The sequence below is a fragment of the Xiphophorus couchianus genome, chromosome 12, assembly GCF_001444195.1.
Source record: "Xiphophorus couchianus chromosome 12, X_couchianus-1.0, whole genome shotgun sequence".
NCBI classification, from domain to species: Eukaryota; Metazoa; Chordata; class Actinopteri; order Cyprinodontiformes; family Poeciliidae; genus Xiphophorus; species Xiphophorus couchianus.
Window position 1 is genome coordinate 5,443,024 of NC_040239.1, and position 13,873 is coordinate 5,456,896.

The following is a 13,873-nucleotide window of genomic DNA, read 5'->3' on the forward strand; positions in this document are numbered from 1 at the left end:
ATATGTGACTGATACATATGTAATCAGTTACAGTTTACTACTTGTTACAGTAAAAAAAAAGTCATTTTACATCTTACGTTTGAATCGTTTCAAGATGAGCCACAGGAACCTAAAGATCTCCACCATGAGGCAACGTTACTCTCCTGTTTTTACTGATTGGACTGTTACAGTGTTAAACTGAGGCTATTTCTTCACATACCAATGCAGTGAAACAACAGCTACTGATTTTATTGAATCTAAAGCTTATGCTAAATTTGACCTGCTTATAATCAAATTACATCAGATAGGCGGTTACCGTGTTTCAGTCTTTGTATTCAGGCCCATTCATTGTAGTTTAAGCAAACTTTTTACATTGCAACCAAATAAATGTGACAATGGCTCATTACTGTGACATTTTACGCTTATAGAAAGCTACTAAATATCTGTTTAAAACTGGATAATGGCTGCGCAATGGAGTTTTTTATGGGGTAAAACTAATAATTTAAAATTAATTCATGTATTAGAAAGTTCAAAGTAAAAGAACCCCCCAAAAAACAAAATACAGTCTTCGCTTTGAGTTTCCTGGATGAAAAAAGTGCTTTTGTGTTCACAGCCAAACCAGGCGCTATTAGAATGCATTTTATCTGATCAAAGTTTTAGTGAAACAATTTAACCTCCAGTATCAACTGTACCGTGGCTAAACAGCAGCATCAAATGTCCTGGTGTTCTCTGATTTTCAAACAGCTCCTAAATAAACGCAACAGACTTTGAAGTCCCAGCGCTTCAGGGACTGGGACATTTTCCTGCTCGGACGGCCCCCCTCGGATCTGGCTGGAGGGGGAAAGTCTACTTTGAAGTGCAGACCAGACTGGAGGAGATATTTCAATAGTGCTGTGGTTCAGTCTTAGTGTAGAGTTGCAGCCGTAAGAAGGGGGAGGTAGAAAACGAGGCAGGTAAAGGAGGAAAATGGAGAGGAGGTGTGTAGTCTTTTGAAATGGGGCACCTGCACATTTGAGGCTTGCAGGAACAGGTATGTTCCCAGGGGTTAGGGGTTTGGAGAATTCAAAGCCGCTTCAGCCTCAGCGCTGATAAACTGTTCTGAGACACGAGGGGGGATATGAGGTTGATACACACACACAGGCGTGAACATGTTCTCTGACGGGATGGATGGGAGAAATTTGCACACTCTTTCTAAAACGCAGAAAGAACCAGTTGGAGTAAACAGAATATAATGTAGAAAATACATTTCAGAGTCTTGTCTGATGAGAAATAAACAAAAAGGAACTGCAACCTTCACAATTCAAAAACAAGTATATTTTCCTTCATTCCAGGAAAAATAAAACTCATTTAGGGCTGCAAATATTATGAGAGCTTTTGAAAAACAAAACAAAACAAAACAAAAAAAGTTGCTTTTGATATTAATACAGAAATTTTGTTATGTGTCAACAACCATTTTACTTCTACTGCAATGTTTTCAAATAAAGTAAACATGGAACCTTTGCAAATAGAATAGACACATTTTCTTCTATGGGATGTTGATGTTTGTAGAGAATGATGTAAAACAAAAAACTAATAATTTCCAATGACAATAGATTTAAAAACTATGAGTGGTATATAATAATATTAATGGTATTATTAGTATTATTCTTTTAGTGTCACATCAAACTTATCACTACTGAAAAGCTAAAAAACTGAGAAACTACAAAACCATTTTCTCTCTAAAATCATTTTCACATTTATGTGGTTTTTTGGATTGAAATGGCAGAAACAAGTCTCCCATTTTACTGTGACAAGTATTGGAAAAGTTCAGGGGATATGAATAGTTATGCTACAAACTGGATTAACTATTAATGTTACCTGAACTTGCACACCTACATGAAACCGAAATAAAATTTACATAATAGTTTTTCTTCAGTTAAAATTTTTTTTTTGTTGCGGACAAAAGAACAAAATAAATTTCTTGGATGAAAACGCAACACAAATAAATGTTGCTCAAGATTTATTTTGTTTAGTTTTCTGAACCAAACAAAAGTATAGATTTAACACATGTTGACATGTTTTGCAGTAATGAAAGATGCAGTTCCTCTCTTCATATGAAAAATGATCAAATTGTGGAAAATTATGACATTTTGTGGGCTAAATTGCCAGCTCTTAGCTGCTGTGTCCTGTTGTCTGCCTGGTCAGAGTGTCTCTCCGGTGAAGGGAAACGATGCGTCACAGAGCCAAATCCTAAACATCCAAATCCCCAAATGAAAAGCCACTCTGCACATCACTCATACCGGCCTTGCGTGAGAAGACACACTGACATGCAGTACAACAATCTGCCCCATGTGCTACCACACTGTCGGGTGGCAGTCAAAATGAAAAGACGGAGAGAGGAATGATGGGAGAATTTGGTCAGGGAGAGAGAAATGTGGTTCACCATGTCTGGAGACTGATCGTCCTGCTGTTTGAGCCGCCTTCGTCTCTGTGGGACTCACTTTTTGATGTCTGCCGATGTTACGTATACTGTTTGTACATTCGTAAACACACCCTGGCAGACACAGACACAAGGAATCACTAAACGTTCAGACTTGATCTTAGAAACCAGACTTAAGAAACACTTCGCCAGTTTGGAGCGATGCTCAAATTGATTCATTATCTCTAAAGGACAGACAGCTTATTCCAAAAATTATTTAGATTTCTTTTTCTTAAAAAAACTTTGGCCATGACAAAATTTTTGTCATTGCACATACCATATAGTAGAGGTGTCTGATACTCAATATTTTGGTATTAATGCAATACAAAGCAAATACAGTATATCACTCTTCCCACTTAGGTATGGCAGATCAACAAACTCCTGATCTTTGGCTGTTTTGTGGGATTATGTTTGAAATGTTTTGTTAAAACCTTGGACAGAATTCAGATAAAGTTTATAAAAATACTTTAATGATATTTAGATGATAAACAGAAACACACAAAAAGCCTCCAAACTGTCTGTGTTGTTTTCTAAAAAAAAAAAAAGGGCAAAAAAAAGAAAGAAAAATCATTTGGGAGCAAAGCAAAGCAATTTTTTTTTCCAATGGAAGAGGTGAGAAACTCAAAATGGAGTAAAATCTCTTGAGGGAATCTGAAACTGAAGTATCAATCTTATTATGTTAGTAATATTGATACTGATGGGATTACAATATTTTGCATTGACCTGCCCACCATACTCTGTTTTGCAAACTTCAACACAGCTTTAGTTTTTTTTTTACATGACTACAATAATAAAATTATGTACAACTAAATAGGTAATAATTATTAGAATTAATAATGTTGGTTTTTACTATGAGAAAAACATGAAAACATGATAAGCTTAAATTAATCAAAATAGACAACTTAGTCATATTTTGAGCCATTTGGGTTAACATAGAGAGAAAGAGCATAAAAATAAAATTCAAAAAGTGAAAAAAATCTGCAGGGTCATAAGCAAAGTTTGTTAAACACACACGACGAAACATTTTGCTCTAGTTTGAAACTCTAAAACTCCAGAGGCGATGTAATGTGCGGTTACACACAGCAGGTGGCGGTGTCACCCTTGACTTCTGTCAGGTCAGACGCCAACCAAGCAGGACTTTACGGAGTAAATCAAGTCAGAAGTATTGTCATGTTTTCAGAATTCTTGTTGTATAGTCTGTTTGTAAACCACGCTTCACTGAGCTGAAAGCTGCTAGGAAAAACGGAAGTCATGACAGAAAAAGACGGTTATAGTGAGCGTAAGATTAATGCAGATTTCATCACTTTGCAGGCTGGACAGTTGCCTTGTTGCATCTGTTGCAACAGATCGAAGTTGCATCATTATGAAGCCAGTCAGATCGGTCCTAGCAAAGACGCAGTCTTCCCCCTAGCTCTTAAATGCACACATGAGATGATGTGATACATATTTCATGATTTCAGTTTAACACGGCAGAATTTTAGATTATACAGCAAAGAAAAGCTGGGAAAAAAGGCAAGCATGCAGTTATAACCTTGTTGGTATGTGTGAAAAGCTCTGTCTCAATGAGATAATTTTACACTCTACTGTTTGATAACAGTAGAGTGTAAGCTGTGCAGCACAGTGGTAAACAGGATTATTGTTCGTCTGGCAATGTGGTGACAGCAGGACAAAAGGACTGCAGTGTCAGCTTGGTTCCTACAAAGAATGGCTCATCTGAGTGGACAAACATGTCTGCAGGGACTCTTAAGATAACTACATACAAATATCACATCACAGATCATGTTTTAGAAGATTTAGTCGATGTGTTCTTTTTTTTAGTGATGTAGCAAAGAAAAGAGTGATCTTTGACATCTTTTCTATCTTCTTCTCCTCTTGTACATGCAAAGCTGCACTCATGTTTTCTTTGCGCTTGCTTCCACACACGCTCAGATACGGAGCCAGCTGTTGGCAGACGTATCAAACAGCTCACAGTAGTAACGCAGCTGAACATTTAGTAAGAATGCAACAGCATAGGTCTGACGAAGAGGGAATGACACATAAAGCAGCATGAATACAGGAGTAGCAGCAATAAAAGAGAGAAAGGCCTTCTAATGTGATGGGAAGAAGGTAAATACGTCCTCAAACAGCCTTCTGCAGCTGGCTGCTGTCCCAGGGTGTGATCCTGCTCACCCCTTTTGTTCACCCAGGATTTTCTCCATAAACATTGTTTACTGGAACGCCCACCCTGACGAGCACACATGGGTGTTACTGTTTACCCTGCATGTCTTACCTTCACTGTATAAACCATGTCTTTCCTACAAAAACGACAACTGATACAACAAAACATGAATATTTAAAGAAGAAAAGCAACAACGTTTACATCTCACTAGGTTTTCTCATTCTTCAGTTGTGAATTATTTTATTCCAGCCACAATGGAGGGCTTTATAGGCTGTTTTGGGTAACTCCACTGTATCTCAGTCGAACTTAACTCTAAAATCTTTATTTTTGTATTTTTAAGCCACACAGATGTGGACATGTTGCTGTGCTTTCATTAATTATCCAGCTGTATACAGTGGATCCATGTCTTCACAGTGCGGTATCAATTGATTTATATATTCACTAATTTTTCTGTGGAACACTTACTCCAAATTATCTACAGAAAATAAGTAAATGCAGCTTGGGAAGTTGAAATACAGAAACACGGTGGTTCTATACTATATTCTAGCATTTGCAAAACAGATAATCCGGGAGAGCATTTATTTTTTCTTGACACTGATTGGCTGAAGCCCCAACAGCAGGAATAAGAAAGACAGTGGATGTTAGCTTCTATGGAAGTGCCAGGATGGTTTTCACTTGTGTGTATTAATGCAAGTCAAGGTATGTTTTGTGTTTGAACTGTTAAAATAGGCAGCTATAGGAATTTTAAAGGGGGTTCTCAAATATTTGTGGATTTAAGCCATTTATTCCTATCAACAGGGATCCACTATTATCAAGTGTACTTAAGTTAATCATTATTTTTCTCTTAATAAATGATATCATCATTTCAACTGCTTTTGGTATTCACTCTGGTTATCTTTGTCTGATATGAAATACAAAAGGTGCAAATATTTTTCTCCCAGCACTGTCTATCCACCTTTCAGTTTTCTTTACCTGCTTGTGCTGCCTTCGATTTGCCTAGAAGGCTGGATCTCGGACGTCACACCCTGCTGGAGCTTTTTTTCAGTAGGTTACTGAAAACTTACGCAAAACTTGGTGTCGCAGCTTCAGGAAGTTGCGAAACCAGTGGTAATAACCACTTTTGGTGGTGATCTGAATGATCAGACATTAAAGATAGACGGAAAGTGTCAGAAGTGCAAGTAATCAGCTCATTTCTAAAACTTTTAATACATTTTATATCCAAGGCGGCAAATCTGAACTTGAGGTTAAACATCAAAGAAGATCTTGAGAGACAACGATGCTACGTGTTCTTTGAAACAAGTGAACCAAAGTCAGCTTTTTGGTTTTAGTCTGTAACACTATAATCTATTATGCAGCCCACATCTGGAGGAAAAAGGCCCTTTGACCTGAGGTGCTTCTTGGTGGGTTTGTTTGGGGTTCCACCCACCTTAATCACAGAGAGCAACATTGAGCTCCAGGGTGGACCCCCGCGTCTGTATTTATGAGTCTGTTTCTCTTTGCATTCGTGTGTGAGTTTTTAAATATAGCCTGAGCAGTCTGGCAGACAAGAGGTGTAGTTGTGCACAGGGTCTTCCTCTAAGGCCTGTGGGTTGAAATAAATGAGCATGTTTGATGATGATTTATATCTGAATAAATCAACAGGGTACATATTGTTGTATGAAAAACATATTGTTATCAGCCTGCATTGGTAATAGTAGAAAGAATGAAAACAATTAGCAAGTCCTATTTGTGTGATTTGCAACCAGAACACTCAAAACAACATAATCCCCAATTCTGAACATAGTCCCCCACCCCTTTAAGACGACTCAGACACATAAACTAGTACATCAGTACGATGCTGTTTGGAACCTCCTTAAGAGACATTCATTTGGATCTATTGCATTAGAGAAAAAAGGTTTGACAAGGTTCATTCCAGAGAAACGTATCACTTCAGACGAGTTCTAAGTTCTCCCAAAATATACTTTACATGCAGAAACCTCTCAGGACAGCAAAGACCTTCACATGAAAAGAGTACTTTAATCTCTTCGCTCTGAGCTGTATTCAGTGAGTAGTAATTGTTTGTAATTGCATTGTGTTGTTACACCCATGCAAGCAAATTTTGTTGTAAGAGGATTTTCATTAAGGACTTACAACTCTGTGCTCTGTAGGCTAAAACATGGTGCAACACTGTCAGCTCATGGGGCCTTCCTGCTAGTGAGTGTTGAGAAACAGTTTGAACATAATTTGCATTTCAAATGCACAGAAGATAGTTTTATACAGTATTTAACTGCTCACATCCTTCACATTTTGCTGCAGTGTTTTTTTTTTTATTGTGTCAGATTATGAAAAGAGCGATGTGAGACTCATTAGAAAAAATCCCTCAGCAGAAATATTATTTTTCTTGTTGTCACACATCTATCCCACTGTGGGTTGAACGTAACTTGAGTGCAACATAAATATAGTTTGCAACTTCCCTGAAAGCAAACTATGGCACTTATCTCACCCGTGATGGGACATCCCCAACTGACTGTCATAGTCAGAAATAACATTTTCTTTCATTTTTACCTCTGGAGGATTTATTACAAGATTAATTATATTCATAATTATTTCACTCTCTGTGCATAAAGAAACTTTTAAAAAGTTTTTGAGTTTTCCCTATTTACTCTGATACATTCCATATCAAATGAAGCACATCCTGTGCTCAGATCCTGTACTCCTCCTGCTGCATTAAACATTCCCACACAGACCAATGGTGTCACTTTCTCCTGTGTTGATTCTGTAGTGCCAGGAAGGCTTCGCAAACAGACAGCTGTTTGCTCTAGCTGCTGCTGAAGTGACTGGGTGAGGGAGCAAAGGCTTCGGTGCTAAAAGCAGTAACTGTGCCCAAACGCTGCAAAAATGTTAAACCCCATATTGGTTCAGGAAGAGTGTGTCTGTCTACTCACAGGCTGGAGCCCTTTAGGAGGCAACAATTATCTTCAATGGTGGCACGTCTGTCTGTTAAAACAATGCAAAACACAAGATGAAAGGTTGTAAATGTTGTACGTTCTGCACTGTTTTATCAACTCACATCATTTACAACAGACTTTCATTCAGTATGTGCAGTAAAATGAGTTGCTGAACTATTCTCTTGATATTTGTTGCTGCTAGCACCACATTCGGTGGTTTTGCTCTGATCTGTCATGTGGTATGCATTGTTCTTTTCAAAATACCAAACAAAAGTCATGCAGCTTTTTTATGTCAAGTATGTAAAAGCTACTTTAAATAAAGACATTACATTTATTATATTGAAAACTTCCTCTTGCTGCAATAAACTGTATTCTATTTTCTAACCATAGATCAAATTTGCTTTATTACAAATTTACAGACTCACATATACTTTGTTAAGTAAGTATTAAAGATGCCAATGTAAGTTTTTTGCTCTAAATAGATTCAAATACTTATAATGATGTGAAATTCACACGAGACTTTGATAACCTTTGACGTTATCCACACATACAAGAATATGCAAAGAAATAAACACAAATTAGATCACACATTTCATTCATCAACGTGCAAAAAAAGTGCCAAGAAACCTGCTGCTCTGACAGTATTTACTATTTAATCATCTCATTTTAATTTTAAGTGATGTTCTATAAAAAATATTATTAGTTTTGCTTAAATTGTATGACTGGTGAAGCAGAAAGATCTTATACAAAAAAAAGTCTTACTGTTGCAAAATATGGTAAAGGTAAAGGCTACCACTTCATTTTGTAACTGCCCAAGAAAAAGCTTGTTGAAACTTGCTTGAAGTTTGTTGCAGAAAATTTGGACAGGTGAATAACATCACTCCAAAATCACCAAGCTAAACTTGAAAACTTTAAGTTTGTACATCCAGGGAGAGCAGGGGCAATCATGAAGACCCTTTTCAACTCTGTGATGGCGTCAGCCATCTTTTATAGTGTAGTTTGTAGAAGCAGCAGCTTTTCTACAGCTGAGAGAAACCAATTAGATAAGCCCATTAGGAAAATCAGCTCCGTCCTATGCCCCCTCGATCCAGGATGGGTGTTGGGAGACAGAAAAACTTCAGATAAAAAGATGTCTCTCTTGGGCAAATATGTCTCCCACCCCATGGGGCAGAACTGGAGCGCTTCAGGCGGCTGCGTCTTTGGTGCACAAAGGAGCGTTATAGCTGATCCTTCCTCCTTGTTAAACTTTCACCATCGCTGTAGCCAATAAACTCAGACTCAGTAAGTGTTTAAATTCCTGCTGTTACTTGCACACTAATGATCTTTGTAATTTCTTGTAAATTGCTGTTTTCTGTCCAAAAATATTAACATCTTGGGCATTTTCTTTCAAATTCCTCTACTCATTTGTACATTTTTAATCTGAGGATGCAATTTTAATAACTGTACAACGTTATAGTCAATTAGTTGTAAATATGCTTATATCCCATATTGTCTTACTTTTTGGATGAAGAGTATTCACAACTTTTTTTTTAACCTTACTGGAAGAAGGAAATGTCATTTCAGAGAAGGGCGACGACAGAGTCGTATAGCTTGATGCGTTAGTTTGAATGACTTGTTAAAAAAGGTAAAGAATGAGGAAGTTATTCTGTACCAGAGGAGAAACAACATTTGCTAAAGATCACGTAGTGAGATTAAAGTAGGTGAATGTTTCTTGCTGGAAGGAAACGCTTCCTGTTTTCACAAGAAAAAAACAGTTGCGAGTACCAGACAATAAGAAAGACTCGGTGGGACTCTTATTATTTTTAAGTCTCAAATTTGTGACGTGACATTGGTATAAATACACTAAAAATAAAGATAAAAAAACCCCAGATGACAAGTTGGCATGGTCTGTGTGGAACTTCAGTTGCAAACTTACATCAGCTCCTCCACCAATCATAGCTCACAAACCGATTACGTCAGTACCTCTGTGAGCCAATGAGGTGTCTACACGATAGTAGAAAAGATCGGAGTTACAACCTACTTCAGTAACACAGTTGCGAAGAGTCAGGGAGCGGATCGGCAGGGAATCCCGAAGGTTTCTTCTGAATCCAGGACGGATACCCCGTGATTCTTTTTAAAAAAAAAAAATAAATACAGCCTCAAAAAGAAATAATATAAACATGGTGGTGGTAACAGCAGCAGCTGGAAGCCACAAAGTGCTCCTGATATCCGGGAAGCAGTCCGGCTCATCAAGCGGCTCACAGACGGCCTACAGCCGGCAGATATCTCTGGTTTTACCGTCAACGGCCAGCCAGGTGTCGTCGGACTCGGACTCCAACACGTCAGTGGGGCCGCCTGTACGGAAAAGGCAGAGGCTCACACATTTGAGTCCCGAAGAAAAGGCGCTTCGCAGGTTAGTTTACGTAATAAAAGTAGTCATTTCTAAATATATCTCGGTCTAAACGCTTTAGCCGAGGCATTGTTCCGGGCATTTAAACGGAGACACGCCCTAAGATTTACTTGCTATTTGCTAAATGCCATTCAACACAAAATGGCTAAATATGCAGTGCATTGTTGTGTATCTTCGGACTTGAATTTGCGTTTTTGGTATAGGTAATTGTTATCTTGTTCTGTACTTTGCTCGTGCTCATAAAACTGTTATCTTGGTGATTCAGCTGATCCTGGATCTGCTGCTGCTGCTCTGGTTCCTCATTGCCTGCGTGGCAGCAGCATGATCGGTGATCCGACTCAGACTGAGTCAGCGTCATGGAAACAGTTAATTCCTCTTTTCCTCACCGCTTATGCATTTTTTTCCCCCTCAGGAAACTCAAGAACAGAGTGGCAGCTCAGACAGCAAGAGACAGGAAAAAGGCCAAAATGGGGGAACTGGAACAACAAGTTATAGAATTGGAACTGGAGGTAATTTTCATGTTTAACACCCAATATTAAGCATTTAATGCTTCATTATTAGTTCAGTCACATCACTTTTTTGTTAGATGAAACTAATTTTTTTTTCTCCCAACATGTAGAAGTGGGGAAGCTTTTCTGTTTCATTTCTATCTTTTGCTTTCTCACCCAAGAAAGTTCATGCTTCACTTCTCTATAAACCGTTCGAAGTTTCATGTGTCACCATCTGCTCTTTTCTCACAGAACCAGAAACTTCACATCGAAAACAGAATGCTGAGAGAAAAAACGAGCGGTCTCCTGACAGAAAATGAGGAATTGAGACAGAGGCTTGGGTTGGACACCCTGGAATCAAAAACAAAGGTAGGGATGATGAGGGAGAACAGATTTTTTAAGATAGATTGAACTGTAACGGTTATTAGACTTTATTGATAATTTTTTTTCTCTCTCTTTAAGGTACAGACTCTGTTATCCACCGGGAATGACGCAGGTTTGGGAGTCGGGTCTTCTGAGTCTGCAGTACTCAGGCTACGTGTGCCTCCGCAGCAGGTGCAGGCCCAGCAGTCCCTAAATCTGAAGACTTCTCAATGGATACAGATTGTCTTGACTCTACAGACAATGAGGTGAGACTTGGTCAACATTTTTGCTTTAAGGAGGTGTTGAAATTTGTAGGGTGTTTTCGCACCCGATAGTCCGGTAGACTTGGTTCGCTTGGGAACCAAACTTGCAACATCTTCAGTAGGTGCAGTTTTTTTCAAATATCAGACCAATTGAAAAACTTGCTCCGTCCCACACCCTCGCCTGTGGTGTCATTTCCTCTGAAGATGCTGGGTGCAACTTTCTCCTTCACAAAATGTAAACAAATGTAGTGTCAGATTTTAGCGGTTGTAGGATTTGTCTTTTGTAAAAGACCCAGTCATTTCTCCTGCTAGTCCTACACTCTTGGGTTTGTTTTGGTTGTATATACCCAGAATGCCCTGCACGGTAGTTCACTTCCTGGTTTTGGAGCAGTCTCCAGTCCACATGCATTTGAACCGTGCCAGAGTTCACTTCTACTGAACCGAAACTTAAGTTTTTAGGCAAACCAGATTTCACTTTTTTTTGTCTGACTCAACTCGCTTCTGCATTCACATTGCTTAAACAAACCAAACTTTATAGGGTAATGACCTAGAATTCGATTGAAGTGAACTAAACGGGAACTGTGCGCATGAACTATAATCTTTTAAGCACTACAAATGTTTTCGGCAGTAGATGGCTCTTCAGTTTGAATCCTGGCTAGTTGGTCCTGGAGGCTAAAGCTAGAGGCTAGCCCTAGACCAGTGGTGTCAAACTCCACAAGGGCCTCTGTCCTCCAGTTTTTAGATGTGCCACAGGTAACACTGGATTGAAATGGCTTAGTTATCTCCTTTTTGTGTAGATAAGTTCTCCAGAGCCTTGCTAATGACCTAGTTATTCTATTAGGTCATTAGCATTAGGTGTGGTGCAGCAGAGGCACATCTAAAGTTGCAGGACTTGGCCCTCCAGGACTGGAGTTTGACACCTGTGCCCTAGAGGCTACCCTTTACAGCTAGACTTTTTGAGATGGTTGTCTTGGCATCTCTCTATCTAGCGTTTTGCTCTATACTTTGGGAGATTATGCTAGAGTCATGCTAAAACAGTTGCTTAATGTGCAAGACTACTTGGAATCTTTTGACAGTACCTTACTTCAACAATGACACCACTCATTTATGGTTTTAAATCCTGGGTGACGGGCTACCAGACTAATCCCCTTTCTGCCTTCTGCCTTCCCCTCAACAGTCTGATCTGCTGCTGGGCATTCTGGACATCCTTGACCCAGAGCTGTTCCTCAAGTCTTGCGAGCAGGAGTGCCCGGAGCCGCAGGTTCTGCTGGTTGGAGGGGAGCACCCAGTACCTGCCGCCCCACCTACGCCTATGGGGGCCCCATCAGTTAAGCTGGAGACCCTTAATGAACTGATCCACTTTGACCACATCTACACCAAGCCAGTGGAGGAGGTGAGCAGCGAGCAATGCAGCGACTTGGAGAGCGGCAGCAATGAGAGCGACGAGGCCTCCTTCGCAGATGCCGAGGTCGACGTTGGAGAGGAGGCGGTCGACGTCAAAGACGAGCCGGAGGAAGTGGTCATCCCTACCTGTAGCACTCAGAGTCAGGTGGATGACCTCTTCCCCGGCACCTCCTCCCCTGCCCTCGGCACCCTGGAGAAGGAAGCCTGCCTTGCGGACACCTACAGCGACTCTGGATACGAAGGGTCCCCGTCCCCGTTCAGCGACATGTCCTCCCCGCTCTGTTCTCACAGCTCCTGGGACGACATGTTTGCCAGTGAACTTTTTCCCCAACTGATCAGTGTCTGAATTAAACTCTGCCCAAGAAGTCTAATATGATGGCATATTGTAAATACACAAGCTAATGTGTAGCGTTAAATTTTCAGCTGTATTGCTCCTCTGAGCTAGCTCATGTATAGACTAAATGGACGTCCATCACCTTACAGCAGGTCTGTTCCACTACCAAGATATGTAGTAGAGTTCACAACAGCTTCGATATGCAGAGGACTTAAGATTCTCCATGAATCTTTGACTCATTAAACATAAAATCTGGGTTGATCCAGTATATGTAAATTTGTTAGGGGGTAAATGGGGACCCATCAGTTAATATTACACTTATTTATTTGTGTATTTTGCCAGAGTCTAATGTCCACATGTCTTGTCTTCACATTTTTGCTCGCTCTCCTTATAATCTAATTTCGATATTAAATAATCTTGCATTGCATCTTGTCTCCTATTTTTCTTTCAAACATGTCTGCTGATTCTTTAATATAGTTCTTGGACTTTCTTTGCTTCAGAACACTCAACTCTGTGCTCAAATCAATTTTAATGTCTAGGTTTCAGGTCTTTCTCTTCATATGCTGCGTTATGCATCTACTCGGCCACCATAGAAGGCCGTCTCACCCACCATGTGTTTTGAATAATTTTTTTTCGTCAAGCCAGGCAGCTAACCAAATACTTGCGATTGAAATTACAGAATTTTATGCAAAAATCAATTTTTGTCAACCTGGAAATGCAGTAAAACCATAACATTTTAAATGTTTTCCCTTCAGTTACAATTTCTAGATTGAATACTTTATTGGATCAAATCATGAGATGGAGATTGAAGTCTCTCCTGCCTTCCGGTCTGCAGGAAGGACTCTAAAAGCCAATATATCACCACATACACCCTTTCCTTGTCACTTTTGCAAAAGGAAGTTCTGAACCATTCTGCACAGTGCATTGCTTTTGTTAAAAATGTTTACAGATAGGGGGTGCTGGGGTGGCACAGGGTAAAAACACAACCCACACAAGGGGACTTGGGCCTGGAGACTTTTGCCGCATGTTTTCCCCCTCATTACTCTTACTTTCCTGTCATGGCACTTTCAAATAAAGGCCACTAGAGCCAAAATGAAATGGATACAGATA

The 13,873-nt window shown here is 39.6% G+C and overlaps 1 protein-coding gene across 1 annotated transcript; it reads left to right on the plus strand.

Annotated features, from left to right (window-relative positions):
* Positions 1–9,538: 9,538 nt before the first annotated feature.
* xbp1 (X-box binding protein 1) lies at positions 9,539–13,190 on the plus strand. The gene is given in 6 exon segments (XM_028034024.1): positions 9,539–9,914; positions 10,324–10,420; positions 10,652–10,768; positions 10,862–10,918; positions 10,921–11,028; positions 12,203–13,190. Coding segments are annotated over 6 exon segments (1,185 nt in total). The 5' UTR covers positions 9,539–9,681; the 3' UTR covers positions 12,776–13,190.
* The last annotated feature ends 683 nt before the right edge of the window (positions 13,191–13,873 follow it).